This window comes from Aspergillus luchuensis, chromosome 2 (assembly GCF_016861625.1).
Source record: "Aspergillus luchuensis IFO 4308 DNA, chromosome 2, nearly complete sequence".
Classification (NCBI taxonomy): Eukaryota; Fungi; Ascomycota; class Eurotiomycetes; order Eurotiales; family Aspergillaceae; genus Aspergillus; species Aspergillus luchuensis.
In genome coordinates, this window is record NC_054850.1 from 4,858,621 (window position 1) to 4,885,959 (window position 27,339).

Here is a 27,339-nt window from a genome sequence, read left to right on the forward strand (position 1 = left end):
GGAAAATAACAAAGGTCTAAATCCGTCAGCTCGACACATCTGATATCCAATCCTCACTCCTCTAGATCGGCTCGTCCCGCGGCTCGATCAGCACTTCATTGACAGAGACATGGGCCGGCTGGCGCAGCGCGTATATAATGGAATCCGCCACATTGTCCGGCTCGAGGATCTGTGCGCCGGACGGTTCGCCATACTTCTTGACGGCCTCGGCATCCGTGGACATGCCCAAAAGGTCCGTCGCCGTGTTGCCCGGCTGTACACTGGTCACACGCAGACCCATACCTGCTGTCTCCAAGCGGAGCGACTGCAGCGTCGCCTCAACGAAGAACTTGCTGGCCGAGTACACACCCAGGCCGGGGAATACCTTGCGTCCAGCATCGGAGGAGATAGCGACAATATGACCACCACCACGCGAGAGCATGCCGGGCACACTTGCCGAGAGGCAGTGGAGGAGGCCCTTGCAGTTGACGTCGACTGTACGCTCCCACTCTTCAGTCTGCACGTTGGCCATCATGGTAAAGTACATCACTCCGGCACACGATACGATAATATCCACGGGGCCAAGTTCGTCGTTGGCCGCTTTGAAAAGAGCGTCCACCTGCTCCTTGCTCGTGACATCGGTCTTCCGGGCAATAACCTTGCCACCGTGCGCCGTGATGCGGCCCTTGAGTGATTCAAGTGCGTCGAGACGCCGAGCGGCGAGCGCCACATGGCAACCCTCTCGACCTAGAGCGGCCGCGACCGCGGCTCCAATGCCAGAAGAGGCACCCGTCACGACGGCCACCTTTCCGCTAAGCGGACCCTTGATGGCAGGCTTCGCGGTCCCGTTGAGACCTTGCTGGCGAAGCGGCGGCCGCGGCAGCCAGCCTCGAGCGAACCAGTGCCGCGTGTAGGTCTCCAGCAGAGCCCGGTCGACCTTGGGCCGTTCCACGACCGCCCGGAAAGGACGAGTGGCCGCATTATCCAGCACGACGATGCCCCGGAGGAATTCCACCGTGGGCATGCCACTGCGGAGGATATCAACGGTGAAACCACCGTCTCCACCTTTGACCGCACTGCGCTTCTCGTTCCACAGTGATACCCAATCATCCCATGCCAGGGACTTGGTCGGGTAGCCCAGCTCATTCAGAGATGCAAAGACCGCCCGTGTATCGACCGGGTTCGGGTCGCCGAGGTGGAACACGGTTTGCTCAGCGTGCGTTTGACTGGCGAGATGTACGATAGCCTTGCTGACAAAGTCCACGGGCGTCATTTCCGCTCGCCAGCCTTCCACTTCAGGCGCGTAGCCGAGCTTAATCGACTCAACGAACAAGGCCGACAACAGATCCCAGGCATTAGCGGCACCCGTCTGGCTATGGCCGCTGATGGTTCCGGCACGGTGAATCTTCACGGGCAATCCGCGACGACCCGCTTCAAGCACCAGCTGCTCGGCCACCCACTTGGTTTGACCGTATCCATCCAACAGCTTGTCGGGGACGTCGTCCACCGGGAGCATGGCGTCCTCGGGCCAGCCCTTCTCTCCGGACGGCGGGAGCACGCCATTGGTGGAGACATATTGGACGGTCGCACCACCCTTGCACGCCAAGCGGAGGACTTCTCGCGTACCGCCGACATTGGGCCCGCGAAGCGCCGCATAAGGGTAGACCAAGTTGACGGTGGCCGCAGCATGAACGATGACCTGCACGCGGGCGGCAAGCTCGTCGAAGGCTTCTGGGGAGAGGCCGAAGCGGGTCCGCGACAGGTTTCCGGGCAGGATCTCAACGCGCTCCATGATGGAGTCCCGCCATAGTCCCAGGTCCAAGAGGTTTCGGCGAATTCTGGCCACACCACCAGGCTGGTCATCATCCGCCGGGTCCGTAAATCGGACCAAGCAGATAATATGCGCCGAGGTGCTCTCGAGCAGGTCGTGCAGGAGGAAGGCGCCAAGGAATCCCGTCACTCCCGTCAGGAGCACCGTGTCTGCGTCGGTGACCGAGCGGATGGCCGCTTTGGACGGTCGGATATCCTCGTCGAGAGTGGCGTCGGCCCGCAGAACCGCGGGGAGATCGGCCTGAACGGCGGCGGTATGGCCGTCGCGAATGTCACGAACGGTCTGGAGGTGACCCGCCAAGGTGGCGTTTTCCGCCAGCCGGGCGATCGGAACGCGGAAGCCAAAGTGTCGGGACATGCGCGAGGAGAGGTCCGCCAACGACAGGGAGTGTCCACCCAGATCGAAGAAATCATCGCTGGGCTTCAACAGATTGCGCGCGGTTTTGAGGGCGACCGCCCAAATGGCAGCCACTTGGTCAATGCCGATCGAATCCTTCTCCACGGGCTTGCCATTCCCGTTGACATGGTCGGCCGTGCGTGGGGGAGGCAGGCGTTTGAGATCAACCTTGCCCGTCACATCGTGTGTGGGGAGCTCCTCCAGCTCCACCCAGAGAGATGGGATCATGTAATGTGCCAGGACCTGGGTGAGGGTGCGACGCGCGCCCGGGCTATTGCCCGCCTCGTTGATTTCCACCACGGGGCGGTCGGGAGCGTGGTCCTTGTCGCGGACAATGTATGCCACCAACTGTCGCTCCAGACCCTCGCCATGGGCCACCACGGCACAATGACGAACCGCGAGGTTCTTGGTGATCTCATACTCCACCTTGGCGGGTACGACCGAGTAGCCGCGCAGCTTGATCATGGATCCCACGCGACCGGTAATTTCGAGAAGGCCCGAAGGAAGCCGGCGAGCGAGATCGCCCGTCCGGTACAGACGGGACCCCGGAGTTGAATCGAAGGGGTTCTCCGTGAAGGCTTTGGCGGTGGTCTCGGGAAGGTTGAGGTACCCGCGAGCCAAAAGTGGACCAGCCACATAGAGCTCCCCGCTCACCCCGTTCTCCACCGGTTGCCGGTTATCGTCCAGAATGTGGGTGTTCTTGGGATCAATCGGGGGCCCAACCGGACAGTACAGCGCTTTCTCGTCGAGCATTTCCCGAATATCCCCGCAGGCGATCTCGTGTGTTTCACAGGCACTGTAGCAATTGAGGAGGCGGGTGTTGGGCAGGGCTTGACTGGCGCGACGGGCGAGATCGGTGGTCACCACCTCCCCATTGAACCACAGCGTGCGGAGATGGGGCAGGCGCGAGCCGATGTGCGGATGACGGGCGAGGACGGTAGCGAGGAGAGTCGGGGTCATGAGGGTTTCTGTGATGCGCTTGGCCGCGAGGAGGTCGACGAGGGCGGCGGGGTCGTAGCTGATGTCGTCCGGCACCGCGACGACGGCCGCTCCCCGCAACAGGGGACGCAAGATCTCCCAGATGAAGAAGACATTACAAGCAACCCGATCGTTGGGAGTCAGATCCTGCACGCCAAATCGGAGATTATAGGAGAGAACCGGGGCTCTGTGGGGGTTGGCAATTCCCTTGGGCTTGCCCGTGGTGCCGGACGAATAGGAAACGAAGGCCAAACGATCCAGATCGTCATCTGCGGGCGGGGGAGGCAAATCGGACACCCCGTTCGTCTCCGTGGCTGGTTCGTCCAAGGAGATGAGTGGAACATCGGCCTTGATCTTGCCGACTTCGGCCCTGCAGGTGATGATGACGGCGGGGTTCCCGTCCCGGATCACATCGTCCAGCAACTCGGGTGGGTAGGCCAGCTCAAGCACCAGGAATGCTCCGCCGGCGCGGAGAGCAGCCAGACAGGCAATGACATAGTCACTGCTGCGCGGGAGCAAAACTCCCACCAGAGTGTCCCGTCCAACCCGGTAGTGATGCAGTCGCCGAGTCAGAGCGTCAACCGCCCGGTCTAATTCTGCATAGGTATATGTGGTCTTGTCGTCTTCCAGCGCCAGCGCATCGGGAGTAGCCTGCACCTGCTTGGAAAACAGGGCCGACAGGTCTTTGGTGACATCAATGATGGTCATTGTGTATGAATGTGGGGGGTCGCGTGGGGTGGAAGACGGAGGAGGGGAAGAGAGAGTATACGAGGGCGAGGAAATGTGCGACCACCGGTCGACGGCAGATAATTAAGGAGGACTAAGAAGGGGGATGTATTTTAAGTCGCGTGGGCAGATCTTAAGAAGACAAAAGGAAAGAAATGAGGTGTCAGATTGATCAATTCTGCGGTGAGAGCTGGAAAGAGAAGAAAAACGCGAGGAGGACTGAGGGGACAGGTGGAAAGATATAGGAACGAACTGGGCAACTAACTCACCGACCAGCTTCCATGGCCTTCGCCTAGGAAACAAAGCAAACAGCAACCCGCCGCTGGACACGAAGAGCGGCGGATTGGAAAGCTTCCCAGGAAGCGTAAGAAAGAATCCAGCCATATCTGGCAGCTGTTGAGGAATTAGTGTGGACGAGACAGTGGGGGCTCGAGGAGGATAAGTAGCAAGTGAGCGTCTCCCATCAGAGGCTCGATCACATGCAAATGACAGACATCCCAAACGGGTTTAGTGGGGGTCTCAACGTTCGCTCTTTCTGGCTGCTCGATAGAGAATTGAACTGGAATACTCCAGACAATTACATCAATCGATAGGCCGATGTTCGGAAAGACAATATCCATCTCATTATGATGCCTTGGATAGCAGAACAAATTTCCCTGGTTCTGCAGTGCACGAAAATTGAGAAAGGGAAATTAGTTCTTGCCAGCGGGAAATCTCGCCGGTTTGCCCACCAATCGTGAGACTCGGGCAGCCTGCATGTGTCCCCGGCTGGCCCTCGTATCCTGAGATTCCAAGTGGTTACAATGATACTAATTCCTGAGAATTTAAAAAAGGACCATTTTTATTTTAATTTTGTCTGTGCATCTTTTGTGTGTGTGTGTGTGTGTGTTTTTGTGTGTGTGCGGTAAGCTGCATCAGCGTGCATGGATAAGCTGTACCTGACGGAACTGAACCCTCAGAGAATCAGAAATAGCTTTCCCCTCTCTTTTGGCGACCGACCGGGGATTGACTCCGCACCAGCATTGAACTGTCTCCGTCCGCTCGAGACGGGGGAACACGGTTAGCCCCGATTGAGACACCCGATATTATTATAGACAATGCCATTGGCTGCACGGGACACTTCTGGCGGGTCTCGCTAACCCGATTTTCTTTGGAGGTCAAATCCTTCGACATGTGATTGCGGGTCCTTTTTGCTCTGTTTGTTTCCCTTTCTCTCACAGCTTCTCTCCCCCTCTCTCTCCCTCTTCTCTCTCTCTCTTTTCCAGATCTTTCCCTATCGATCCTTCAACCCCCCCCCCAGTAGCAATCAGGATCACCCTTGACGCCATCATCGACCCTTGCAGCGGAGATGATCCAAGTTCCTGTTTTCGGGTGTCATCACTCTATCGGCACCCGGATACTTGCATCGCCCGCAGGAACCGAGTGAGATAGCGCGTTCCAGTCCACTGTCGCTGGCTGCATCTGCCGGGATTCTTTTACCTATCACGGTAACACCTCAGACGACTGCCATGCCTGCAGTCACCAGCAAGGACGTGGGGAGGACATGATGTAGCTAAGTCACTACTACTTGTCACCTTATCACAAAGGGAGGACATGATGTAGCTAAGTCACTACTACTTGTCACCTTATCACAAAGGGAGGACAGGAAGAGCCCTCATGACTCGCGACGGGATGTTGATTGGTGTATTCCCGGGTCACTAACACGGTGGTATCGTGGGGGTAATAGTCTGAATGCAGAGTGGTATGTATATCCTCTCATTACACGGCAGTAGTTAGTTACATAGCCTGTGTAATATGCAGAGGTCATGTCTGGAGTGGCTGTCAATGAACGAGCTATTTCCCTCAATCCCAGGCAGTCTAGACCAGCTACTTGGATAGTCAACAACCACCGTGTGATGAGGCATTATCTGTGCATTACCACAAGAGGCAGCCACCTCGGTTCTAGTAGCGGTGACTTTGGGGGTACTAAGTCATTTGTAACTCGGCAATCAATCCCGTAGCCCCTTGTATCCCTAGATCATAGAGGAAGAAAGACTCAGATTCTATATTACTAGAAACTTCAATATATGTCCCCAGCTTTATTATCCTAAAGGGGTGCGTAGAGAGGCTTTTAGGATGTTTTTTGTCAGAATATAGTACTCTTCATTATTGGCGTAATCCACTATTACTACTAGGACTGTAAGTATACTTCCGGATTTGATAGTACTGTAAAAACACTGAAGGTCCCGGGATAGCAGTAGTTGCCATCAGTTCCTTGAAATAGGTTGAAGGTTGCTAATGGCTAGTACCACTTGTGGTACCTTTCCCTACGGAGATATATATCCATCATCAGATACGAGATCAGGAATTGTGATGGTGTTTATTAGCACTCTAACCGTATCTTACTAACTGTATCGAATATAATAAGTGTCTTATTATTAGTGTATTTCAAGTTTTCCAAAAATTTGATGGAACGACTTCAATCTCTCCTGTCTTGATATACCACTTTGGACATTGTAGAGTAATCACGTGATATCATCGGAGAATGATACTCCGTGGACCTGCCCAAGAGTATTGCCTCAGGCGTCCCATATTGCATACTGCCCGAGGCGGTGGACACTGCCGGTCGGAGGACCCCCTCCACATCCACATCCCTTGATTTATTATCGTCTCTGCTGAGAACAGAAAAGGCCTCATACGGAATAAATAGTACCCAACGTCTTACAGGCAATACGAACAGTATTCCGTGTTCTCATCGTCTTCTACATCTCCCAAGGCCATCATGGGACCCTAGACATGTCGATCTGGGGAAAGGCCCCGCGCGACCCCACTTACACTCGGGCATACACTGATCAAGATATTAATACATCTATTATAATATTGCTTTTTACTTTGCCTTTTTTGTTATTCTGCTGGTTGCCTACCGCGATAAATGCGGTAACCTCGACACCCGCGACGAGGATATCGACACTTCCTCCGTCAGGCGGATCCCGTTCTTGAAGGCCAATTGTCGTTCTTCCGGTGAGAAGCTGACGTCCATTAGCAGATCCTCCGACGACCCATCGTTCCGCGAATGTTTCGTCCCCTCGCTCGGTAGACTGGGGTTCCCTCCCACGCCAATGTTCACTTTGTATGCGTCGTCTGCTGCCGCGCGCGTCCCGAGACTACTGAGTTTTACGCCGGTTTCCCAGCTGCGTCCGTATGCCCGTTGTCCGCCACTGGGCTTGCCGCTCGTTCCGCCCGCTCGCGACGAGTATGCCTTGAGATGCGAAAACCACGACCCGAATAAGGATTTCATGGCGGGGATGGAGAGGGCGATCAGGGTGCCGCCGACTTCGGAGGTCTCGATGGCCAGCATGGGGTCGTAGGCCCAACTGCCGTCGGAGGACCACTGGCCGACGATGACCAGCCACAGGCGAACGCAGGAAATGACCAGAACCCTAGCAGAGGGTCGTACATTAGTGAAAAGAGATAAGAGAAAACACACAGAGAAGAATATGTGGACTCACAAAACACCGGGAAACATGATCAAGGACAGCTGCAGTTTGCGCTTCGGCGACACTTGCAGCATGTAGATTAACATGGAGGGCAGGGCCAACATCATGATGTCGCAGACCAGGGACAGGGCTGAATTGGTGACATAGACATCTCCCCACGTGATGCAGTTGTAATCGTCGATCTGCGGCTGCCAGGGGTAGGGCCAGAGTCCCGTGACGGGCAGGCAGTGGAACAACAGGAGGAAGAACTGGGCGAGGAACGCGGCCAGCAAGAACCCGGCAGAGAGCTTAATGGCCAGAGAGATCTTGGGGTGTCGCGAGGCCAGACGTTGGTAAAAGGCCAGACCGGACAGGCGACAGACGAACAAGGCGGTGGTGTAGAGGATGTGCATGACAAAGTCGTAGCGTTCGGTCTCGATGACGCGGGGCAGCGTGAGGACATATTGAATGTATTCAATATGTCGACCACTGCCCATGTCGATTAGAATGATGCATAGGGCGACAATGGCGATGTAGATGGCCTATGCGGTGCCGAGTCAGCCCCTCTATCTACTATGGCTGCGGGGGGTAATTAGGGCATAGGGGCAGTTTTTCACATACCAGAGTAAAGACGGCCAAAGCATCATCCCAGCCAAACTTCTTGACGAGGAAGAGACGAGCGTAGCAACGGGCGACGACGATCACAAAGGTCAGAGCGGCGACGAAGAGAATGGCGATCTTGGTGGGCCGATCGCGCGACTGGGCCAGATAGTCGGCGGTGATACCGTCCGGGATGCGACCCTCCGCCTCAGCAGTTTGAATGTCGGCGGGGATCTCAGACATGGTAGTGATGGCTCATCCGGGGCAGCCGATGGGAGAGAGACGACCGACAATAAGGTCTCTCAACCTGGACAGGAAAAGGGGAGGACATTGGGGGGGAACTGATTGATAATTATGAGGGAAGTTGGTGTTCCATATTAAAAATTTTGTGTGGGCATGACGACAAGACCAAGGAACTACTGGCAACCTATAACAATCGAATTCATTCTTTTTCCGATTTAGACTTTTGGAGACGAGAGAGAGAGAATGTATTGGCAGGGCGGAATTGGATCGGACCATCGGTACCGATCAAAGGCCGTTGCGGGATCTCGATGGCTGACTACTTACTATCCTACTCTTAGTATTTCCAGCTGTTTCCGGCCGGGAGATAAATTTAAGATGATTGGGCTGGTTCTAGGCTGAGAAAGCCTAACAAAGTCAATTGCTAACAATTGCTAAGGATATTGAAGAATAAACGCAATTTACCTAATGGCAATCATATGATAATACTAGTAGTATAGTTCAGGGGGTGAAGCTGAAAGATTTACCGAACTACTACTCCGTACTCATTTCTACTCCTATCCAACTTTTCAGCAAGAAGAAAGACCCCGTGGGAAAAGCGATGCCGTACCCGCAGCAAAACGGCCAGTCAGCACTTTACTATAGGAAAGAAAATCGAGAGAAGATGCATGCGTAACAGGGAAGGAGCAATAATATTTATCGGGAGCACCGGATGGGACAGGCCGGGCGGGTCGGTGCTCGCCTATCTGAAGATCCACCCTTGGCACTGTTTCTTGCTCGTCTGACACAGTCGCCTGTCTAGGCATGTCTTGCCCTGAAAAAGCTTATTACTCTACTGAAATTAGATGAAAATCCATTTCGATCTCTCTCCTTCCTTGATTCTCTACCTGTTCTCTCGTGAATATTACCTTAAGGAATAGTAGGTCAGTGTCTATTCAAAGTCACAGGTGTGTGTCAGAACTGTCACGGAAGGTTGTGGCGGCCGGTCCGTGTCCACCCACCCTTCTTTTGCCGATGAACTTTCCCTATTTGTTCTGCTGGTTGCTCCCCACACCATCCAGATTTTGACGCCTTTACGCAACCAATTAATCTACAACTCTGGCTAGGATCCAATCATCTCCTCCAGTCGGACTCTTTCTCCATCTCCCCAATTCAATAGTGGTATTCCAGTAGTAGTTAGTTTGCCCCCCCTGTCGGCACTAGATCAGAAACCGTCCCCGTCCCTACAGTCAGTCCCTTGCATAATGCCGGTCGCCGTTGGTGCCTGTTCGCGCCAACCCTTTTAACCAACCACAACTCATCTGCTTTGCTTTTCTTTTCCCTCCCCTGTCTCATCTTCCCCTACTAAATCTCTTTTTCCACGTGGCAGCGATCTGCAGGGAATCGAGAGAAAGAAAACCGACGATCGGCCATGCCTTCCTTTGCCTCTTGGCTCCTCACCACCGGGTTGGCCGCTGTGGCCAACGCCATCACCCTCAACGACTCCCTCGTGGCCCAGCAGATTGATACCCAACCTTTCCCTTATGATTTCCCTAAGTTGGGCGTCAATGGCTCCGATCTCTTCCCCATGCGGGACTGCCATGGCTTCACCCTCGAGGAGGCCAGCATCGATGACATCCAGGCTCAGCTGAAGGCTGGTCGCTTCACCGGCTCCCAGCTGCTGCAGTGCTACCTCGAGCGCATCTACCAGGTCCAGCCCTACACCAAGTAAGTAATCCCCTCATATTCTTACAAAGATGTGTTTAGCTCATTCAGTGTGTCAGTGCCGTGCTGCAGTTCAACCCCGACGCCATGGCTATTGCCGAGGCGTTGGATGCCGAACGCAAGCAGGGTACCGTCCGCGGTCCCCTGCACGGTATCCCCTTCCTGGTCAAGGACAACATCGCCAGTAAGGACAAGATGGAGACCACCGCGGGTAGCTGGGCTCTCGTCGGCTCCGTCGTCCCTCGCGATTCCCACGTCGTCCATCGCCTGCGCGAGGCAGGCGCGGTTCTCCTGGGCAAGGCTGCACTCAGTGAGTGGGCCGACATGCGCTCCAACGACTACTCTGAGGGCTACTCGGGCCGTGGTGGCCAGTGCCGCAACCCCTACAACTTCACCGTCAACCCCGGTGGCAGTAGTTCCGGTTCCGGTGTGGCCGTCACCAGCAACCAGGTGCCCTTTGCTCTGGGTACCGAGACTGATGGTAGTGGTAAGTTTGGTAGAGATCGAAAGAAATCAAAGATGACATTGCTAATATGGAGTACCAGTGATCAACCCGGCTGAGCGCTCGAATGTCGTCGGCATCAAGCCCACCGTCGGTCTGACCTCCCGCGCGGGTGTCATCCCCGAGTCTCTGCACCAGGACACGGTCGGCACCTTTGGTAAGACGGTGCGCGATGCGGCCTATGCTCTGGATGCCATCTACGGTATTGACCCCCGCGACAACGAGACCTATGCCCAGCAGGGAAAGACCCCGGCTGGCGGTTACGCCCAGTTCCTGACCAACCAGACGGCCCTCAAGGGCGCCGTGTTCGGTCTCCCCTGGTTGTCTTTCTGGCAGTACAACGACGCGGCCCAGAATGCCCAGTTGATGGAGCTGTTGGCTTTGATCGAGGCAGCGGGTGCCACCATCATCAACGGCACTGAGCTGCCGCACTACAAGGAGATTGTTGACCCGTCCGGCTGGAACTGGGACTACGGCACCACGCGCGGCTACCCCAACCAGTCCGAGTACTCGTACGTCAAGGTGGACTTCTACAACAACATCCGGGACTACCTGGCGGAGCTGAACAACACCAACATGCGGTCGCTGGAGGATATTGTGCAGTACAACATCGACAATGCCGGCAGTGAGGGTGGTGTTCCCGGGGTGAACCCGGCGTTTGCCTCGGGCCAGGACGGATTCTTGGCGTCGCTGGCCACCAAGGGCGAGATGAACGAGACCTACTGGCAGGCCCTGGAGTACTGCCACCGCACCAGTCGGGAGGAAGGTATTGATGCTGCTCTGCACTACCAGGGTCGTAACCTCACGGCGCTGCTGGTGCCTCCGGACTTTGCCCCCTCCATCGAGATTGCCGCGCAGGCGGGTTACCCCGTGGTGACCCTCCCCGCGGGCATCAACAAGGACTCGCACATGCCCTACGGACTGGCGCTGATGGGCACGGCCTACTCGGAGGCGACGCTGATCAAGTATGCCAGCGCGATCGAGGACGTGCAGCTGTCGTCCAACACCCCGTGGAAGCGCAGCCTGGCCACGTGGAGTGGCTATCTGGATCGGAACATTCCGGTGAACTAAACGATGTACTTTTGTACTGTTTCTTCCCCCAAGTGATAGAAAGGGGAGGCAGCGGAAATTCGCTGCATCTCCCCGCGTAATTAATGGTTAATGGGACAATAGAATTTGAACCTCATGGTGACTCTCTCGTGCGATCTAGTAGTGGGGTATTAATAATAATGGTTCGTAGGAGGCAACCTATTAGAGTTTGGTACCCGTTGGTGATGGGAAATAATGTCGTGTTCCACGACGGCATCGGAAGATTACCTTGGCGTGCCAAGAGTAGTGGCCAGCTCTGGGCCGTGACACCGTGCCAGTCACCGCGCGGCCAGTGTTGCTGGGATGGTGTTTCTGGAAGTCCGGCCGGGGGAAGATTCTGCGAATGAAGCTGCAGCAGCATCCCCACGTGGGCCCGCTGTGTGCACTGATAGGATTAGTGGAGACGTGCCCGTTCCGCCCAGCCTGCCAAGACACGCCTCTTCGGGTCCGCCCAGACTTCACTGCGAGTATATCTACGAAACGAACCAATATACTTCCATCATATCTGCTTAAACGATAGCAGGCAGTACGGATGCCAAGCCACCGCCCAGACATGCCCAGCAGGGCCATCCTGTGCGACTGGTGGCGGTAATCTTGTAACACTTTGGTAGTTGGTATCCCGAAAGTCAGTTTCTTGCTGGTAGTACCTGATCCTGCTCCAGTGGCTTTGCTGTGAAAGCTACAGTCTCTGCGCGAATTTCCGAGTCTGGCCCTGTCATACCCTCTGTAATCCGTGTATTTCCCGACACCCTGGACAGTCCCGTCGAGGTCAGCTTTCCGCCCTGGTTCTTCGAATCATCGGCCTCCAAGCAGGAACGTGTCCGACCTCAGCTCCCTGACATGGAGGAGGACTACATTGCCTCCATCCTCCACCCGTAAACTCTCCAAGGGCACGTGGCCCTCAGTAGAGTGAATGTCCTGCCCGGTCTGATGGCCTCCGCTGGTCACATAAAGTGAGCTGGACCGCAGGGGAAGGTTCATGAGGCTGTCCGTCAGATTCCTTCTCTCCATCCTTCCCTCCATCTCTCTCCTCCTCATCCCCCCTTCTCCTTTGGCAGGACTCGCAGCAGCCAAAGACAAGACAAGTCATCATGGCGGTCCTCCACGAGTACGACTATGTCTTCGCCATCGGCACCTTGTTTGCCATGCTGGATGCCTACAACAACGGTGCAAGTGAGTGGTGACACCAAAGTCATGTGCTTACCCGGATTGGATGAACCTTGACTAACATGACCTCTGTGTTTGAATCCAGACGATGTGGCCAACTCCTGGGCAACCAGTGTCTCCTCACGTTCCGTTTCCTATCGCCAGGCCATGGTTTTCGGCACCGTCTTCGAGATGCTGGGCGCCATCTGTGTCGGAGCTCGTACTGCTGATACCATCAAGAACGGCATCATCCCCAACTCCGCCTTCCAGGGCAACGCGGGCGTGCAGATGCTAGCCTTCACCTGTGCCTTGGCTGCCGCATCCACTTGGGTGATGTGGTGTACGCGCCACTCCGCCCATGTCTCCTCGACTTACTCCCTGATCTCTGCCGTCGCCGGCGTGGGTGTGGCTACCGTGGGTGCCTCTCACGTGCAGTGGGGTTGGAATGATGGTAAGGGCTTGGGTGCCATCTTCGCCGGGCTGGGAATGGCCCCCATCATCTCGGGAGGTTTCGCGGCTATCATCTTCATGCTCATCAAGTTGGTCGTGCTCATCCGCAAGAACCCCATCCCCTGGGCTGTCTACAGCTCCCCCTTCTTCTTCCTCATCGCCGCCACGATCTGCACCCTGTCCATCGTCTACAAGGGTTCTCCCAGTCTGGGTCTGTCCAAGAAGCCGAGTTGGTACATTGCGGCGGTCACCATGGGGACCGGTGGTGGCGTCATGCTTCTCTCTGCCATCTTCTTCGTTCCCTTTGTGTACGCCCGCGTCATCAGAAAGGATCACAGTGTGAAATGGTGGATGTTCATCATGGGCCCCATGCTGCTGACCCGCCCCGTTGTCACTCATGGCGAACAGGCCAAGGTTCCGGACTACGCCGTCGTGCAGGGAAGCTCCGAAGACCTCACGCTAGGCTCCCCGGATACTCTCCGCGGCGATGATGTAAAGCGATCCACCCAGGCTGGCGTCGAGTCAATCCAGTCCCGCAGTGAAGAAGGCGAGAAGCGCATGGTGGCCGGCGAATCTCAGCAATTGACCTACAAGGAACTCATGGAACAATCCGACCGTCGGCTGCGGGAGCGGCTGCTCAAGAAGCGTGGACCCCTGGGCTGGGCGATGCGTACTCTCCGCGACAACCCTATGGGAGCCGGTCAGCTGTATGAGGTCCATAATATGGTGATTCTGGCAAAGCGCATTCCCGCAATGATTGTCTGCGGACTTCTCTACGGTCTGCATTATGATATCCACGCCGCTCAGTCTGGTATTGCGGGCACCCCCGAAGGCAAGCGCATGCAGCGCGTGTACAGCCACGCCGCCAAGTATCCCAACGAAGTCGAGCACACCTACTCGTTCATTCAAGTGTTGACCGCCTGCACTGCCTCCTTTGCTCATGGTGCCAACGACATTGGTAACTCGGTCGGTCCTTGGGCGGTTATCTACTCGGCCTGGTCAACGGGTAACGCGGCGGCGGCCAAGGCGCCGGTGCCTGTATGGCAATTGGCGGTGCTGTCAGGATGTATCTCGATCGGCCTGATTACGTATGGCTACAACATCATGAAGGGTAAGTCCATACCATCGTGTGAATTGTGATGTGTACTAATGAGATATAGTCATGGGCAACAAGATCACCTACCACTCGCCGAGTCGCGGTTGTTCGATGGAGATGGGAGCCGCCATCACGGTGCTCGTCTTCTCGCAATACTCGCTGCCGGTGTCGACCTCCATGTGCATCACGGGCGCTACCGTCGGCGTGGGACTGTGCAATGGCACGCTCAAGGCCGTCAACTTCCAGCGAGTGGGACTGCTGCTGCTGGCCTGGATCATGACGATTCCCATCGCGGGCACGTTGGGTGGAATTCTGATGGGATTGTTCATCAATGCGCCGCATTTCTCATCGTAGATTCTTTTTTGTTTTCTGATGTATTTAACTTTCTGATGTTTCTCTGATCGATGGATCAAGGCCTGGTGTGGCACGGAGTTTGTTTTCTGTTTTTACTACAATACCCCGATAATATGATACTTCTGCTGCCACCAATTCCTCACGTCCAGCAATACTTAGTATAAGAGTACAGGTGAAGGTGATTGGTCAATTGATCGAGATACGCCATGGCTTCGGGACGAGGCCCGTCTCGAGCAGTCTAGCCGATATCGCACCACAACGATTGGCCTCGGATGAGGGGGGGTCGGCTTATCAGCATGACATCTCATGAGGGGTTCCTAAGAACCCTGTCTGACCGAAGTTATATAGGATCGACGCCCTCAATTGAATCACTGATTATGATTCCACCACCATGGGCAGTATCATCGAACCCCGCTACCGCCTGGGAGTGGATGTGGGCGGTTCGTCTCCACCTCCACCACCCACTTTAACTGCTCCACTGACAATTAACGTCTAGGAACCAACACCGACGCCGTTCTCATCCGTCTCGATCCCGTCGCCATCGTCGCCTCGCACAAAGCACCCACTAGTCCAGATGTCACCACCGGCATCACCACTGCCGTTCAGGCCGTCATTGCAGCAGCAAATGTGCCCCTTTCGTCCATCGGTTGCGTCATTATCGGGACTACTCACTTTGTCAATGCGGTCGTACAGCGCTCACCATCTCTGCGCCGTGTCGCCGTGATTCGACTATGTGGTGGGCCAGACGAGGGATTCGGTCGCAATATCCCTCCCTTTGTCGACTTCCCACTCGATCTGCGTGCGCGTATCGAAGCCTCGCGGCCATACTTTTGCCATGGGGGATACCAGATCTCTGGAGAGGAAATTAGCCCGCTAGATGAGACGGAGCTTGAGAGGATAGGCACGCAGTTGGTCAATGATGGGATTAAGAACGTGGTGATCGCCGGTATGTATGCGCCATTGGATCATCGCCAGGAGATGAGGGCAAAAGAGGCTATTCTGCGATCGATGGAAAAGCATGCTGGTCCTTCGTACAAAGCGCGGATTACTCTCTCGCATGAGGTGTCTGGTTTGGGATTTCTGGCCAGAGAGAACGCGGCCATCCTTAACGCCACTCTGCGTCCACTGGCCGAACGAACGATCTATGGCTTTCAGAAGGCCATGGAGGATATCTTCCAGGATGTTCCGTATACTCTGTATCTGACACAGAATGACGGCAGCGTTCTCAGTGCGGCTGAGGCAGTTCATCTTCCCATCCGGACGTTCAATTCAGGCCCAACCAACTCTATCCGCGGTGGGGAGTTTCTCTGGCGCGCGGCTACAGAAGCTGCGCAGCTGCAGAAAGATCAGGCAACGCGCACAGAACCATTAGTCGTCATCGACATTGGCGGAACCACTTCCGACAGCGGACTACTCTTACCTAATGGCCTGCCACAGATGAGCTCAGTGACGAGTCTGGTCGGGGGTGTGCGCACCAACTTTGCTCTACCCGCGGTGGAAAGCATCGGGCTAGGTGGAGGGAGTATTGTCCGCAGCATCGGACAGGATGATTGCTCTGTGGGTCCGGATAGTGTAGCCCACGAACTGTTGGAGAAAGCCCGGCTGTTCGGCGGAGAGTACCTCACTGCGACCGATATCGCTGTGGCATCTGCCGTCCATGGCGTGACGGAGATGAACCCACTGAAAGGAATGGGTGATGTCTCCACCTTGACGGATATAACTATCCCCATGGTCAATCAGGCACAATCCCTCATGCGCCGCAAGATTGAGGAACTCGTCGACCGTACCAAGATCCACAAAGACGACGTAGACGTGCTCATCGTCGGCGGCGGCGCACCTATCATCCGCACCGATGAACCCTTGCTAGGTGTCCGGCGAGTACAGACCGTCAAGGGCGGCGAGGTCGCCAACGCTGTGGGTGCTGCTATCTCGCGTGTCTCGGGGGTGATTGATACGGTCGTTGATACCTCGAACTGCACTGTCAAAGACGCACAGGAGGCTGTCTCCCAAATGGCGAATGAGAGGGCCCTCGGCAACGGTGCTCGGCCAGATACAGTGCAGATTGCGGAGGTGACCATGCTACCCATTCAGTATGTCGAGGCCAAGGCGCGCATTGTGGTGCGGGCCGTGGGAGAGCTGGACATTGTAGCGACATCATCTGCAGACAAAGCAGTCCCTATTCCAGACGAGGAAGTCCACGAAACAGACACTCTCGCCCCTCCACTTCATGCTTCCCAGCTAACAGAAACACAACCTGATCTCCACTCCTACCGCCCTCACATCCAAAACAACCAATGGATCATCTCCCCTACCGACCTGGATTTCATCACCCGCGGCTGCAAAATCCTCGGCTGCGGTGGCGGCGGCGACCCCTACCAGGAATACCTAAAAGCCAAAGCCTACCTACAAAACCACCCCGGTACCGTCCGCATCATATCCCCGGACTCCTTACCAGACGACAGCCTCGTCGGCTGGACCGGCTGCATGGGCAGTCCAGAGGTCAGCATGGAGCGACTCGAGAACAGCGAATGTCTACAAGCCCACGAAGAACTAATGCGGGTGACCGGCAGTGAACCAGTCTCTGCATTCCTCGCCCTGGAGATCGGTGGCGGCAACGGCATGGTGAATCTCGGTGTCGCCGCACATTACGGCGTCCCCTGTCTAGATGCAGATTATATGGGTCGTGCGTATCCCACTACGTGGCAGGTTACGCCGAATGTGTATGGTACACCGAGGGGAGAGGCGCTCGTTCCGGCGGCGATCGCTAGTGGCGATGGTACGTGCATGACGATGACGAGATCGCGCACGGATCGGCTGGTGGATAAGGCGATGCGTGCGGCGGTTGTTGAAATGGGGTGTCGCGCTGGAAGTGCGGGTCCACCTCATCGAGCGGAACGGGTGCGACAGCAGGCCATTCGGAATACGGTTTCTCTGGCGTGGTGGATTGGACGGGCTGTGACTCTGGAGAAGAACATTGCGGATAAGGCAATGCGGATTGTTGAAGCGGCCGGAGGGCCGGAGAGTGGTTCCATTCTGGGCGAGGGCAAGGTGGTTAGTGTGTCGAGGGTGCTGAAGACGGGTCACTCTTATGGGGTATTGGAGGTGGATGGACGGTTGAGTGATGGACGCAAAGCGACGCTGAACATTCCTTTCAAGAATGAGAATGCCTACGTCGAGGCAGTGATGGAAGATGGCGAGACGAAGATTCTGGCTGCCGTGCCGGATCTGATTGTTGTGTTGGATGCGGAGTCTGGAGCTGGACTGGGCACTCCGGAGTTCAAGTATGGGCTTAAAGTGGTGGTGTTGGCTATTGCGGCGTCGCCGCGCTGGACGGATACGCCGAGAGGAATGGAGTTAGGCGGACCCAAGTCGATGGGATTCGAAGAGGTGGAATATGTTCCGATTGGAAAGTATTGCGAGCCGCGGAGTGTGATTGATGTGTTTGGATAGACCAGCTAGCTATATTGCAGGGTGGTTTAGAAGAGAACATAGTAGATAGAATTCATGTTGATTCATATATAAATGGCTGTAATATCTATCGTGAAGCACATATGAAAAGCTTAACATCCCTCCTCCCCATGCCCTACCGATCACTCACGCTAACCCTGACACTATTCTTGACATGAATCCCGGCATTCGTATCCACCCACAACGCCTCCTGACTCGCATTATCCCCAATACTAGCCCGCGCCTCATTGGGATAACTATCCGGCCCCTCATACAGATGCTGGTCGCCTCTAGCAGGCACATTCTGCAAATGCAGATCCGGGCCGCCATTACTCCCTGGTGTCTGATCGGTTCCTTTCCGGGTACTGCCCGCAACAGCACCGACTAGACCCTTCAATGCCGGCAACGACAGGGCGATGATGGCTGTGCTGACTTCGGTATCGGACCAGACCATTACGACGGAGAAGTACCACGTTGCGTCGGTTTTCTGAATAGCGGGGATCATGGAGATGATGCGGGCGACGGAGGTCCTAAATTTATTAGTTGGGGAATATCAGTTGGATCTGGAACCGTGACACTCACATCACGGCACTAGGTTGAGAGTTCAAGGGTTAGTTAAGTATCCACCGAGGAAAGTGAATAGAGGATGCTAAACTCACAGAACACCAAAACACAGCACCACACTCAGCGCAACCTTGCGCGTTGCATTCGCCTTGATCGAAAGCACAATCTTGACCGGCAGTAGCAGGATAAGCGAGTCGCAGATAATCGTCATCGCGGCAGTGGATATAAACACCGTCTTTGATCCCAAACACTTTCCGGTAGCACCGCCCCAGAGCGCAGCGAGCGGGACACATTGCAGAGCGATGATGAGGACCTGGGCGAGCATGACGGCCGTAACGAAGGCAAAGGAAATCCGGAGGTACAGTTGGAATTGAGGCATCGGGTTCAATCGACGGTAGAAGGCCAATCCCGACAATCGACACACCCACAACGCGATCATGTATACCAGCTGCGCAGAAACGAGCCATTTGTACAGCAGTGGGGTTTCGGCGGTATCGAGGGCCCAGACGTGCAAGCCGGCGCCGTAGCGGAGGACTTGGGTTGTGAGGGCCATGACGACGATGTTTAACAACTGTTACAACAATTAAATGTCAGTTTCTGTGCGCAAAGCGGCAATATAGTATCCTACCATCGCCATGCAGATGAGTCCATCATCCCAGCCAAAGCTGCGAATCATGAACCATCGCGCATAGACTCGAATCAACACAACCGCTCCAGACAGTGCCGTCACGACTCCAATTCCGATCCTCGCCTCAGGACGTCGGTCCTGCGCCAGGAACTCAGGCGTCAGTTCAGGTGTGCTGGTCGACGCCATGGTAGACGCAGGGCCGCTACATTAAGGCGAGAGATATCGAGGGGAGCGGACACGAAGGTTCTTCAGACATTTGATGGGTAGGACATGGAAGGGTTTTTGTCTGCCGAATCTTCCTGCAGGAACAGGGGTGTCAAAAGACTAATGCAGGATTTCAGAGCCGTCGCGAAAGGATGAGGAAAAGCCGACAATCCTCATTAACGAGTAGTGGAACCCTCCTGGGGGCGGATGAACCCAATCTGTCTCCCGGGCAAGACCACAATAGGTATTATGAAAGGTCTGGATCCGGGGGTTGATTTGCTTGTTCCTTGCTTGTGACACATGGGTCCACTCGATCCTTTCACGTCATGGATCCTTGGTGGGAACGCTATTGATATTGAGCATACATGATTTGCTGGATACGAAGAGAAGCTCGCTTCGATTCCACCCGCCCCGCCAATGCCGGGTTTCATGCCCTGATTCAAGGGGAACAATTGGCCACGGCGTCTCGATTCTCCACTGGACGTTTGCCATCTCCGGAGGGTGGGCCTTTCCTCATGTCACTGCCATGTGTATGCCAAACGTGCGCATAATTTGCAAAGGGCGAATTAGTGCTGCCTTTTATCATACTGAATGAATGAAGTGTTCATGCTAGGTTTGATGAACAAGGGAAATTAGAATAGTGAAGCTGCTCGCTTAAAATTCAACATCTCAATCCTGTGCATTGCAGGAAAAAAAATCAGATAGCGGCCGCGGAAAGTACGGCGGTTAATAGCGGCCATCGGGCAAATGCAAAAATAATTTTGAAGTCCCTTCACCGCCTGTATTTTTGATCAAGATTCCTAAGTGATTTAAAGCTAGAGAATAAAGAATAAAAATAGAAAAAAAATTATGATAAATCATACTATACTTAGAATATTATATATAGAGTATATCAGAGTATAATATCAAATTTTGATTATTTTCTTAATACAGGCTTTAACTTCATTGTATTCTAATTTCTTATTTTCTGCTGGTTTTTCTCTACCGCTTTAGTTTTTATATATTGCCAGATATTTCCGCTTTTTTTCGCAGTTCACCGCCTTTCAAAGTCTTTATTTTATATTATCAAATACATAGATTACGGTAATTGTAATACGAAAACAAAAAATTATCTGGTATTATAAATTTAATATCAGAGAAAATTTGATTTCAATTGAATTTATGGATTTATATATCTTTTAAAGCTCTAAATTACATATTAAAAATATATATTTCACAGCTTTTCTAGATGTTGATGTTTATCTCCTGTATTATTATCTCGAAAATTGCATTTGCCCGATGGCCGCTATTAACCGCCGTAGGAATGCCGTTAGCGCAGCGTTAGTAGCAACACTAAGCAGCACCGGTGCGTCGCATGCTTCCTCCATTGCAAGTTACCCCCGAGAAAGGTTTACGCGGGAAATACAAATAGCAAGCCAAGGATTGACTCCAATTGTGTCTCGAATTTTAGGGAGATGCTTGGTCACCCGCCAGGACCCAACATGTCCGTCCTGTTTGCACCCGTCTGGATCCCTGGGAATTTGGCATCCCTGCCAGTCTCGGTGCCTTTCCTGCTGCTTATCATTATTATGGTGATCGCCTTGAAAAGGCGCTATGCAACTTCTATCCGGGATATTCCCGGTCCTTGGCTGGCCTCAATTTCGAGCCTCTGGCAGGTGTACCAGTTGATCAAGGGCCACACGGAACAGGAGATCGTGAAACTTCATCGCCGACATGGTCTGTGCATCTCCACCGGTTCGCCATTACACAATTCATTTACTAATAGGTGGAACAGGCAGTTTTGTCCGCATCGCCGACAATGAGGTCAGCGTCGCCCATCCTGATGCGGTGCGCCTGTTGCTTCATGCCAACATCGCCAAGGTATGTTCACGGAGTAACTTATCCCCGTATTCAAGTCACCACGCTAAAAGCATTAGGGATCGTGGTACTCGATATTCAGCCTGCCAGACTATCATTATGTGAACCAAATGTCAGAACTGGATCCCCAGCGCCACATTCGCAAGTCCCGCAATGTAGCATCGGGCTATGCCCTGTCAAACATTATCAAGTCCGAGCCTTACGTGGATGCTCTTCTGGGACTCCTCGAGGATCAATACGATAAAATGATCGCATCGGGCCAGCCGGTGGAATTTGATCGGTGGTTCAACTACTTTGCCTTTGACGTGGTCGGCGAAGTGACCTTTTCCAGCCCTTTCCGGTTTCTCGAGACGGGCACCGATATCCGCAATGCCATCGCCAACACCCGAGCACTGGCGCTGTACATCGCCATCATGGGGCACTACGTGTGGCTGCACAACCTCACACTGGGAAACCCATTGCTCAGTCAAATTGGTCTGCAACCCTCTTCGCATATCTTCGACACCTGCCTGGCCGCCATCGATAGTCGGAAGAAGAACCCCGCCGTCAGACTGGACATGATGGAGCGCTGGCTGCATGTGCGTCGCACGTATCCCGATCGCATGGACGAGGCGGAGGTCTTTGGAGCTGCTGTCGCCAATATTGGCGCCGGCGCTGATACCACGAGCGCCACGTTGCAGGCATTCTTCTACTACATGCTCCGCCATCCGCACTACCTGCAGAAGCTGCGTCAGGAGGTGGATGAAGCTCACGCTCGGGGTGATCTGTCGCATGTGGTATCTTATGCTGAGGCATCAAAGCTGCCCTACCTCCAGGCCTGTGTATGTGACCCTTCTTCGATCGCGATCGCCATACTGATGAGTGCAGATCAAGGAAACCTATCGCTACCACCCGGCTACCGGCACTGGGTTGCCTCGTGTCGTCCCGGCGGGTGGTCTTACCATTGGCGGACGGCATTTTACAGAAGGAGTAAGTCATAATCCTCCACTGATGGCAAATATGCTGACATTGTTGCAACAGACACTTCTCAGCATCAACCCCTGGGCGTTCCATCGGAACCCAGAGCTGTTCGGACCTGACTGTGATGACTTTAACCCGGAGAGATGGCTTGACCCTGAAAGAGCCAGACAGATGGACCCGTTCCTCATCCACGTAAGTTTGTTGCCTTCAGAAAGAGAGGGCGCGTTGCAGTGTATTGACCACAGACACAGTGGGGAGCTGGATACAACCAATGTCCCGGTCGGAACCTGGCCCACTTTGAGATCTCCAAGGTCTCTGCCACTATCATCCGCGACTTCGACATTGAGCAGGTTGATCCCAAGAAGCCATGGCGTTTTGAGACCCATTTCACGGCTGTGCCGTATGGCTGGCCTTGCTGGTTGCGTCGGCGGCAGACTACGGCGTAGCGACGAATGACCCCCAGAAGGTCTTACTGCTAATGCTTATGACGGAAAGAGGATATGAAACCATCGAGCACGTTCGTAGGAAATTGTTAGTAGACGGTACATAATAATATAGAACTTCATTCGACACCGAAATCCCCTTGGCAGCGATCCCCTCATTGCATGCCACTTCCCGTATTTCTCCACCAATCACCTACAACTCATTCAGAACATATAAAATAGGCCGCATGTCAGCACTACCCCACGATCTCCCTCCCATCCCCATATTGACTATGTACATCAACCCAATCCTACCGGGATTCAATCCCGATCCCTCCATAATCCGCGTTGGGAAGGACTTCTTCCTCGTTACATCCTCCTTCGAATACTTCCCCGGCGCTCCCATCTACCATAGCACCGACCTAATCCAATGGACCCTGATCGGCCATGCCCTCACCCGTTCCAGCCAACTTCAGATCCAGACCCCCGAACCAGGTGGTGGTGTATGGGCAACGACATTGCGGTATCACGACGGCGTGTTCTACATCCTCGCTGCCTGCTTCCAGCGTTATCGACCTCAGGAAGATGACCGCGTCTGGCCGCGCGGATTCTACGTGAAGACCACTGATATCTGGGACTCGAAGTCGTGGTCGGATCCGGTATATTTTGACCAAGTTGGCTTTGACCAGGATGTTTGACTTCCCCGCCCCCCTCCCAATTAATCGCAGCTGACTAGTGATGCAGCTCTTCTGGGATGACGACGGCACTGTCTACCTCTCAAGCACATATCGCAAGCTGGAGCGAACTCCCGGTGCAAATCTAAAAGACTTTGCCGTCCACATCGTCACTGTTGACTTAGAGACGGGTGCCTCCACTTCAGAGCCCAAACTAATTAGGGAGTCTTCCTCGGGTGTCGCGGAGGGATCACATATCTTCAAACGCGGCAAGTACTATTATCTTTTCACTGCGGAGGGTGGCACTGAGAGCGGCCATTGCGAATGGGTTAGTCGTAGTACTACCGGTCCGTTTGGGCCGTGGGAGGCTGGGCCGCATAACCCTCTCTGGAGGAATGGAGTGGACGATGACGTTCAGAATACTGGACATGCGGATCTAGTGGAAGATGTGCAGGGGCAGTGGTGGGCTGTTTTGTTAGGAGTACGTCCCGTTTGGAAGGATGGGCAGTGGGAGGAATCTGTTTTCGGTGAGTACTTCTCCAGTTATATGTTGCGCACAGTATGCTAATGTCAATTACAGGCCGCGAAACCTTCCTAGCTCCGGTAGATTGGAAGGACGACTGGCCCATTGTCAACAGTGGCCAGAAGATCCCCCTTCACTCCAAAAGTCCCCACCTCTATGAGCTCTCAGTTCTAGTCGCATGGCGTGATGACTTTTCAGACAGCGAGCTCCAGCTTGGATGGTACCGCAAAAACACCCCGGTCGTGCGTGACTACTGCCTCACAGAGCGACCAGGCTTCCTTCGCCTCTACGGCGGTCCATATGATTTGTCAGTTCCAGCGTGTCCCACACTTTTCCTTCGCAAGCAGACTCATCGGTTCTGCACATGGGAGACACGACTGTCCTTCCACCCGAGGAACCAGGTATGCGAAGCTGGTGCAGTAGTATGGTGGACATATTTCACCTACAGCAGGATCGGACTTCGCTTGGGGAAAGACGGCCAGCGTATTGTTCGGCTACGTTTTCCAGGAGGCGAGGTGGTCGACTTCGGTCTACGTCATTCCCAGTCGAATGTTCGCTTGGTGATCGAGTGCGGAGATAGCTACCGGTTTGGATTTCAGGAACTCAGCGATATTGAGTCGGATGATGCTTTGATTGAGTGGATAGGAGAAGTGGACAATAGCAGTATGACGGCAGCACCACCCGTAGGGGTGGCTTTTACGGGCATGATGCTGGGGTTGTACGCGTTTGGAGAGCGGCAGCGCTGTCTAGATCCAGCAGACTTTCATTACGCACAGTGGAAATAAGATGGTACCTTCACGAGCATTGGACTCCTTAGATGAAAGAATAGGCTGGAGGGGGTAATACCTGAGGGCATGGGGATAAGATTTAGGGTTTATTGGACCACAGATATCATGTGATCCCACAATTATTCCCCAGAAATCTAGAAGGATCCTCATGTATGCGACGAAGCTTCCGCTGGAATTGGTGCTTATCATGATAGAGTTCGCAGACTACACACCACGGCAAACCCTGGAAGTCCCGCATGATCCTCTCCATCCTACTAACCGCAACGCGCTGGGTCAATACCTGGAACACTGTTGGCACATTATTGTCAGATGTGATATGATGATGAGGGAGCTTCGCATGAGCCACTGGTCGTGGGATTCTGAAATTGACGATCACCGTTCGGCACGCTTACGCGTACGAGTATCTAGTCGTCCTTTCGTACACGTTCACGTCATATCTGCATCCATATCTGCATCCATCTCGGCTTTCCTCTTAGAAGACAATTTGGATGACTTTGCGAGAAAGCGTGATATGATTCCATGTTATTATACATAAGTGCCCTCTGTGAGACTTGAGCGCTATGAAATGCGAGTATAACATGATTTTAGGCCGGTTTAGAGAACAGCTGCAACAAAAGAAGCAGCAAATCCTCCGAAGAGGAACGCTGCGTCACCCTTGAGCAGGGAGGCCTTGCCAGTGCCTGTAGCAGAAGCATCGACATTCGAGGCAGTCGCAGTCTTGGAAGAGGTGACAGAGCCAGCCATGGCAGCACTAGTAGAGGCGGCAGATGCCTGCGACTGTTTCCCCGTAGCAGTAGCAGCGGAACCCGTGCTACTTGCTGTCTGAGCCTCAGTTGTAGCGTGGGCGGCGGAGGCAGCCACGCTCGTGACAGAGCCCGCCGTGATAGTCACGGGCATCAAATCCAGATCACCATCCAGGGTGGTGCTGCTGGTTCCTGGGAAGTTGGCGCCGGATCCCGAGGCTGTTTCGGTACAGACGGCGTGCGTCGTTCCATCGACAGAGCAAACGCAGGTGTAGTAGCTGTGCAGCAAACCATGTCAGTCATGACCGATGTACAGGGTGTAGAGAACCATCAACATACAAATCTTCGTCCGGAGCGTCCAGGATCATGGTGGTTTTGGGACCGGCGATCAGGGTAAGACCGGGACCCATGCCACAGTCACTGGAATCGGTGCCGGGTGGGCAGTTGATACTGTAGGTTGTCGCGGTCGCATCCTGCATCACGGTTAGTTGAGGAAAATATACCAGGCTGATAGAGACAAGGACAACTTGCGTTACCTATGATAGACGCGGCCAAAGGCTGTGGATCGGTGTCGAAGATGAACATGGAGGTGACGGTGGCCTTGGCTGAGACCAGGCCGGCAGCAGCGAGACCGAGAAGGAGTGTGCGGTTCATCATAATGGGGAACGAGTGACTGATTGCTGTGATGGTGGATGAACGAGTGCGTGGATAGGAAGATGCGGGATAACGAGCGATACAACAACGGAATAATTCAGAGAGAAAGAAAGAAAGAAAGAAAGAAAGGAGAGACTGCAAAAGAGGCGTGATAATGGCAGCCACCTTCTCCGCCATCCAATCCTGCTCGTGATGCTGACTTTGAAGATTAACAGAAGAGGCAACACTGCGACCGGATCTAAACTGCTTCAGGCCACGTCCGGGCAAAACACCAGCCGGCTAGTCTCCATCGGGCAAGGTCAGAAGCCAATTCGGGGTCCAGACCCTGATTTGGGCTGCCGCTAGTCCCTGATGGTGCTTGGCGAGGGTATAACTTGGATACTGCCATATGCCTCCCCAGTCCCCATATTTTGCCGTAGAAAATGCACATAGTTAGCCCCTTGCCGTTCTTGCGAGGACATCTATCTAGTTTACCTGTAGACGGTGTCATTTCCAACAAATGAGGTTAACAATGCCACACCCTTCTGTCTCATGTTTGACGGACCTAGTTTCAAAGTGCACCTATGAGAATCATATATATTCCAGCCGATCGTCGATTGGATTTTTGAACGACTTTGCTATGTCATGGTAACCATCTTTAATACCTACTTACTATCACGGAAAGAACTATCTCACACTTGGCTTTACAATCTACTGGAGCGATCGCGTCTGAGTGTCAAATGTACTGTACCCCCTTGGGCCTCCTATTGCTCCTAACATGCGAAGTTGCGCAACTTAGAATTGCTCTATATGTGCGAACAAACTACTACAGCACTGAGGGCTATTGATCTTTGTCACCCAGAAGACTTTCGAGTCCAACCCAATCTGAAAACTTGCCAACATGGAGCAGCAGAGTCTTTCCCATCACCGCCTGCCTTTTGCTTACTTACCCTCAGAAGCTTCACTTTCAAACCGGAATAGTGATTATGCGCGTCCAGGTAACCCAAGAACTTCAAGTAGCAGGTTTGCGTGTCCCTTTTGGGTCAGTTGTCGTGCAAATCTTGCATAATGATCTTCAGCCACGCAGTATATCTCGCTGTTTCTGGCTGGCGTGTAAGGCTAAGGACATTTATGCCTGACTGATGAATAAGGAACGTTTCCACTGCTGTTCTCTCGCACTAAACCTCTGCATTGATTTTGTGTTACATTCTATCGGTAGAAGAACACATACCTGTTGAGTATTCATAGATCGATAATGATTGAAGCAACAAGCCAACCAATATTTACATCGCTGTTATTAGGCAGGATGTATCGCCTTGTTCAGTAAGGTTTATTAAGGGAAATTTGGTG

The 27,339-nt window shown here is 53.8% G+C and overlaps 10 protein-coding genes across 10 annotated transcripts; 5 read left to right on the forward strand and 5 right to left on the reverse strand.

Moving 5' to 3' along the window:
* Positions 1 to 61: 61 nt before the first annotated feature.
* Positions 62 to 3,892, reverse strand: AKAW2_21584A (non-ribosomal peptide synthetase; the record flags this gene model as incomplete). Its single annotated transcript, XM_041686424.1, has 1 exon — positions 62 to 3,892. The coding sequence occupies one exon, from the start codon at positions 3,890 to 3,892 to the stop codon at positions 62 to 64; it is 3,831 nt and encodes a 1,276-aa protein (XP_041540410.1).
* A 2,917-nt stretch (positions 3,893 to 6,809) lies between these two features.
* Positions 6,810 to 8,208, reverse strand: AKAW2_21585A (uncharacterized protein; the record flags this gene model as incomplete). Its single annotated transcript, XM_041686425.1, has 3 exons — positions 6,810 to 7,329; positions 7,399 to 7,907; positions 7,987 to 8,208. The coding sequence occupies 3 exons, from the start codon at positions 8,206 to 8,208 to the stop codon at positions 6,810 to 6,812; spliced, it is 1,251 nt and encodes a 416-aa protein (XP_041540411.1).
* Positions 8,209 to 9,616: 1,408 nt separating this feature from the next.
* Positions 9,617 to 11,482, forward strand: AKAW2_21586S (amidase family protein; the record flags this gene model as incomplete). The annotated part of the gene is made up of 3 exons (XM_041686426.1): positions 9,617 to 9,912; positions 9,969 to 10,396; positions 10,455 to 11,482. The coding sequence occupies 3 exons, from the start codon at positions 9,617 to 9,619 to the stop codon at positions 11,480 to 11,482; spliced, it is 1,752 nt and encodes a 583-aa protein (XP_041540412.1).
* Positions 11,483 to 12,591: 1,109 nt separating this feature from the next.
* AKAW2_21587S (uncharacterized protein) lies at positions 12,592 to 14,546 on the forward strand (the record flags this gene model as incomplete). The annotated part of the gene is made up of 3 exons (XM_041686427.1): positions 12,592 to 12,673; positions 12,753 to 14,207; positions 14,257 to 14,546. The coding sequence occupies 3 exons, from the start codon at positions 12,592 to 12,594 to the stop codon at positions 14,544 to 14,546; spliced, it is 1,827 nt and encodes a 608-aa protein (XP_041540413.1).
* A 391-nt stretch (positions 14,547 to 14,937) lies between these two features.
* Positions 14,938 to 17,996, forward strand: AKAW2_21588S (uncharacterized protein; the record flags this gene model as incomplete). Its single annotated transcript, XM_041686428.1, has 2 exons — positions 14,938 to 14,986; positions 15,043 to 17,996. The coding sequence occupies 2 exons, from the start codon at positions 14,938 to 14,940 to the stop codon at positions 17,994 to 17,996; spliced, it is 3,003 nt and encodes a 1,000-aa protein (XP_041540414.1).
* Positions 17,997 to 18,129: 133 nt separating this feature from the next.
* On the reverse strand, positions 18,130 to 18,498 carry AKAW2_21589A (uncharacterized protein; the record flags this gene model as incomplete). Its single annotated transcript, XM_041686429.1, has 1 exon — positions 18,130 to 18,498. One exon carries the CDS (start codon positions 18,496 to 18,498, stop codon positions 18,130 to 18,132), a length of 369 nt encoding a protein of 122 aa, XP_041540415.1.
* A 73-nt stretch (positions 18,499 to 18,571) lies between these two features.
* On the reverse strand, positions 18,572 to 19,371 carry AKAW2_21590A (uncharacterized protein; the record flags this gene model as incomplete). Its single annotated transcript, XM_041686430.1, has 3 exons — positions 18,572 to 18,584; positions 18,653 to 19,128; positions 19,186 to 19,371. The coding sequence occupies 3 exons, from the start codon at positions 19,369 to 19,371 to the stop codon at positions 18,572 to 18,574; spliced, it is 675 nt and encodes a 224-aa protein (XP_041540416.1).
* Positions 19,372 to 20,843: 1,472 nt separating this feature from the next.
* AKAW2_21591S (cytochrome P450) lies at positions 20,844 to 22,652 on the forward strand (the record flags this gene model as incomplete). The annotated part of the gene is made up of 6 exons (XM_041686431.1): positions 20,844 to 21,105; positions 21,164 to 21,249; positions 21,306 to 22,067; positions 22,114 to 22,215; positions 22,267 to 22,398; positions 22,458 to 22,652. The coding sequence occupies 6 exons, from the start codon at positions 20,844 to 20,846 to the stop codon at positions 22,650 to 22,652; spliced, it is 1,539 nt and encodes a 512-aa protein (XP_041540417.1).
* Positions 22,653 to 22,921: 269 nt separating this feature from the next.
* On the forward strand, positions 22,922 to 24,610 carry AKAW2_21592S (glycoside hydrolase family 43 protein; the record flags this gene model as incomplete). The annotated part of the gene is made up of 3 exons (XM_041686432.1): positions 22,922 to 23,320; positions 23,373 to 23,829; positions 23,883 to 24,610. The coding sequence occupies 3 exons, from the start codon at positions 22,922 to 22,924 to the stop codon at positions 24,608 to 24,610; spliced, it is 1,584 nt and encodes a 527-aa protein (XP_041540418.1).
* A 597-nt stretch (positions 24,611 to 25,207) lies between these two features.
* Positions 25,208 to 26,013, reverse strand: AKAW2_21593A (putative GPI anchored protein; the record flags this gene model as incomplete). The annotated part of the gene is made up of 3 exons (XM_041686433.1): positions 25,208 to 25,634; positions 25,696 to 25,829; positions 25,888 to 26,013. 3 exons carry the CDS (start codon positions 26,011 to 26,013, stop codon positions 25,208 to 25,210), a joined length of 687 nt encoding a protein of 228 aa, XP_041540419.1.
* Positions 26,014 to 27,339: the final 1,326 nt, after the last annotated feature.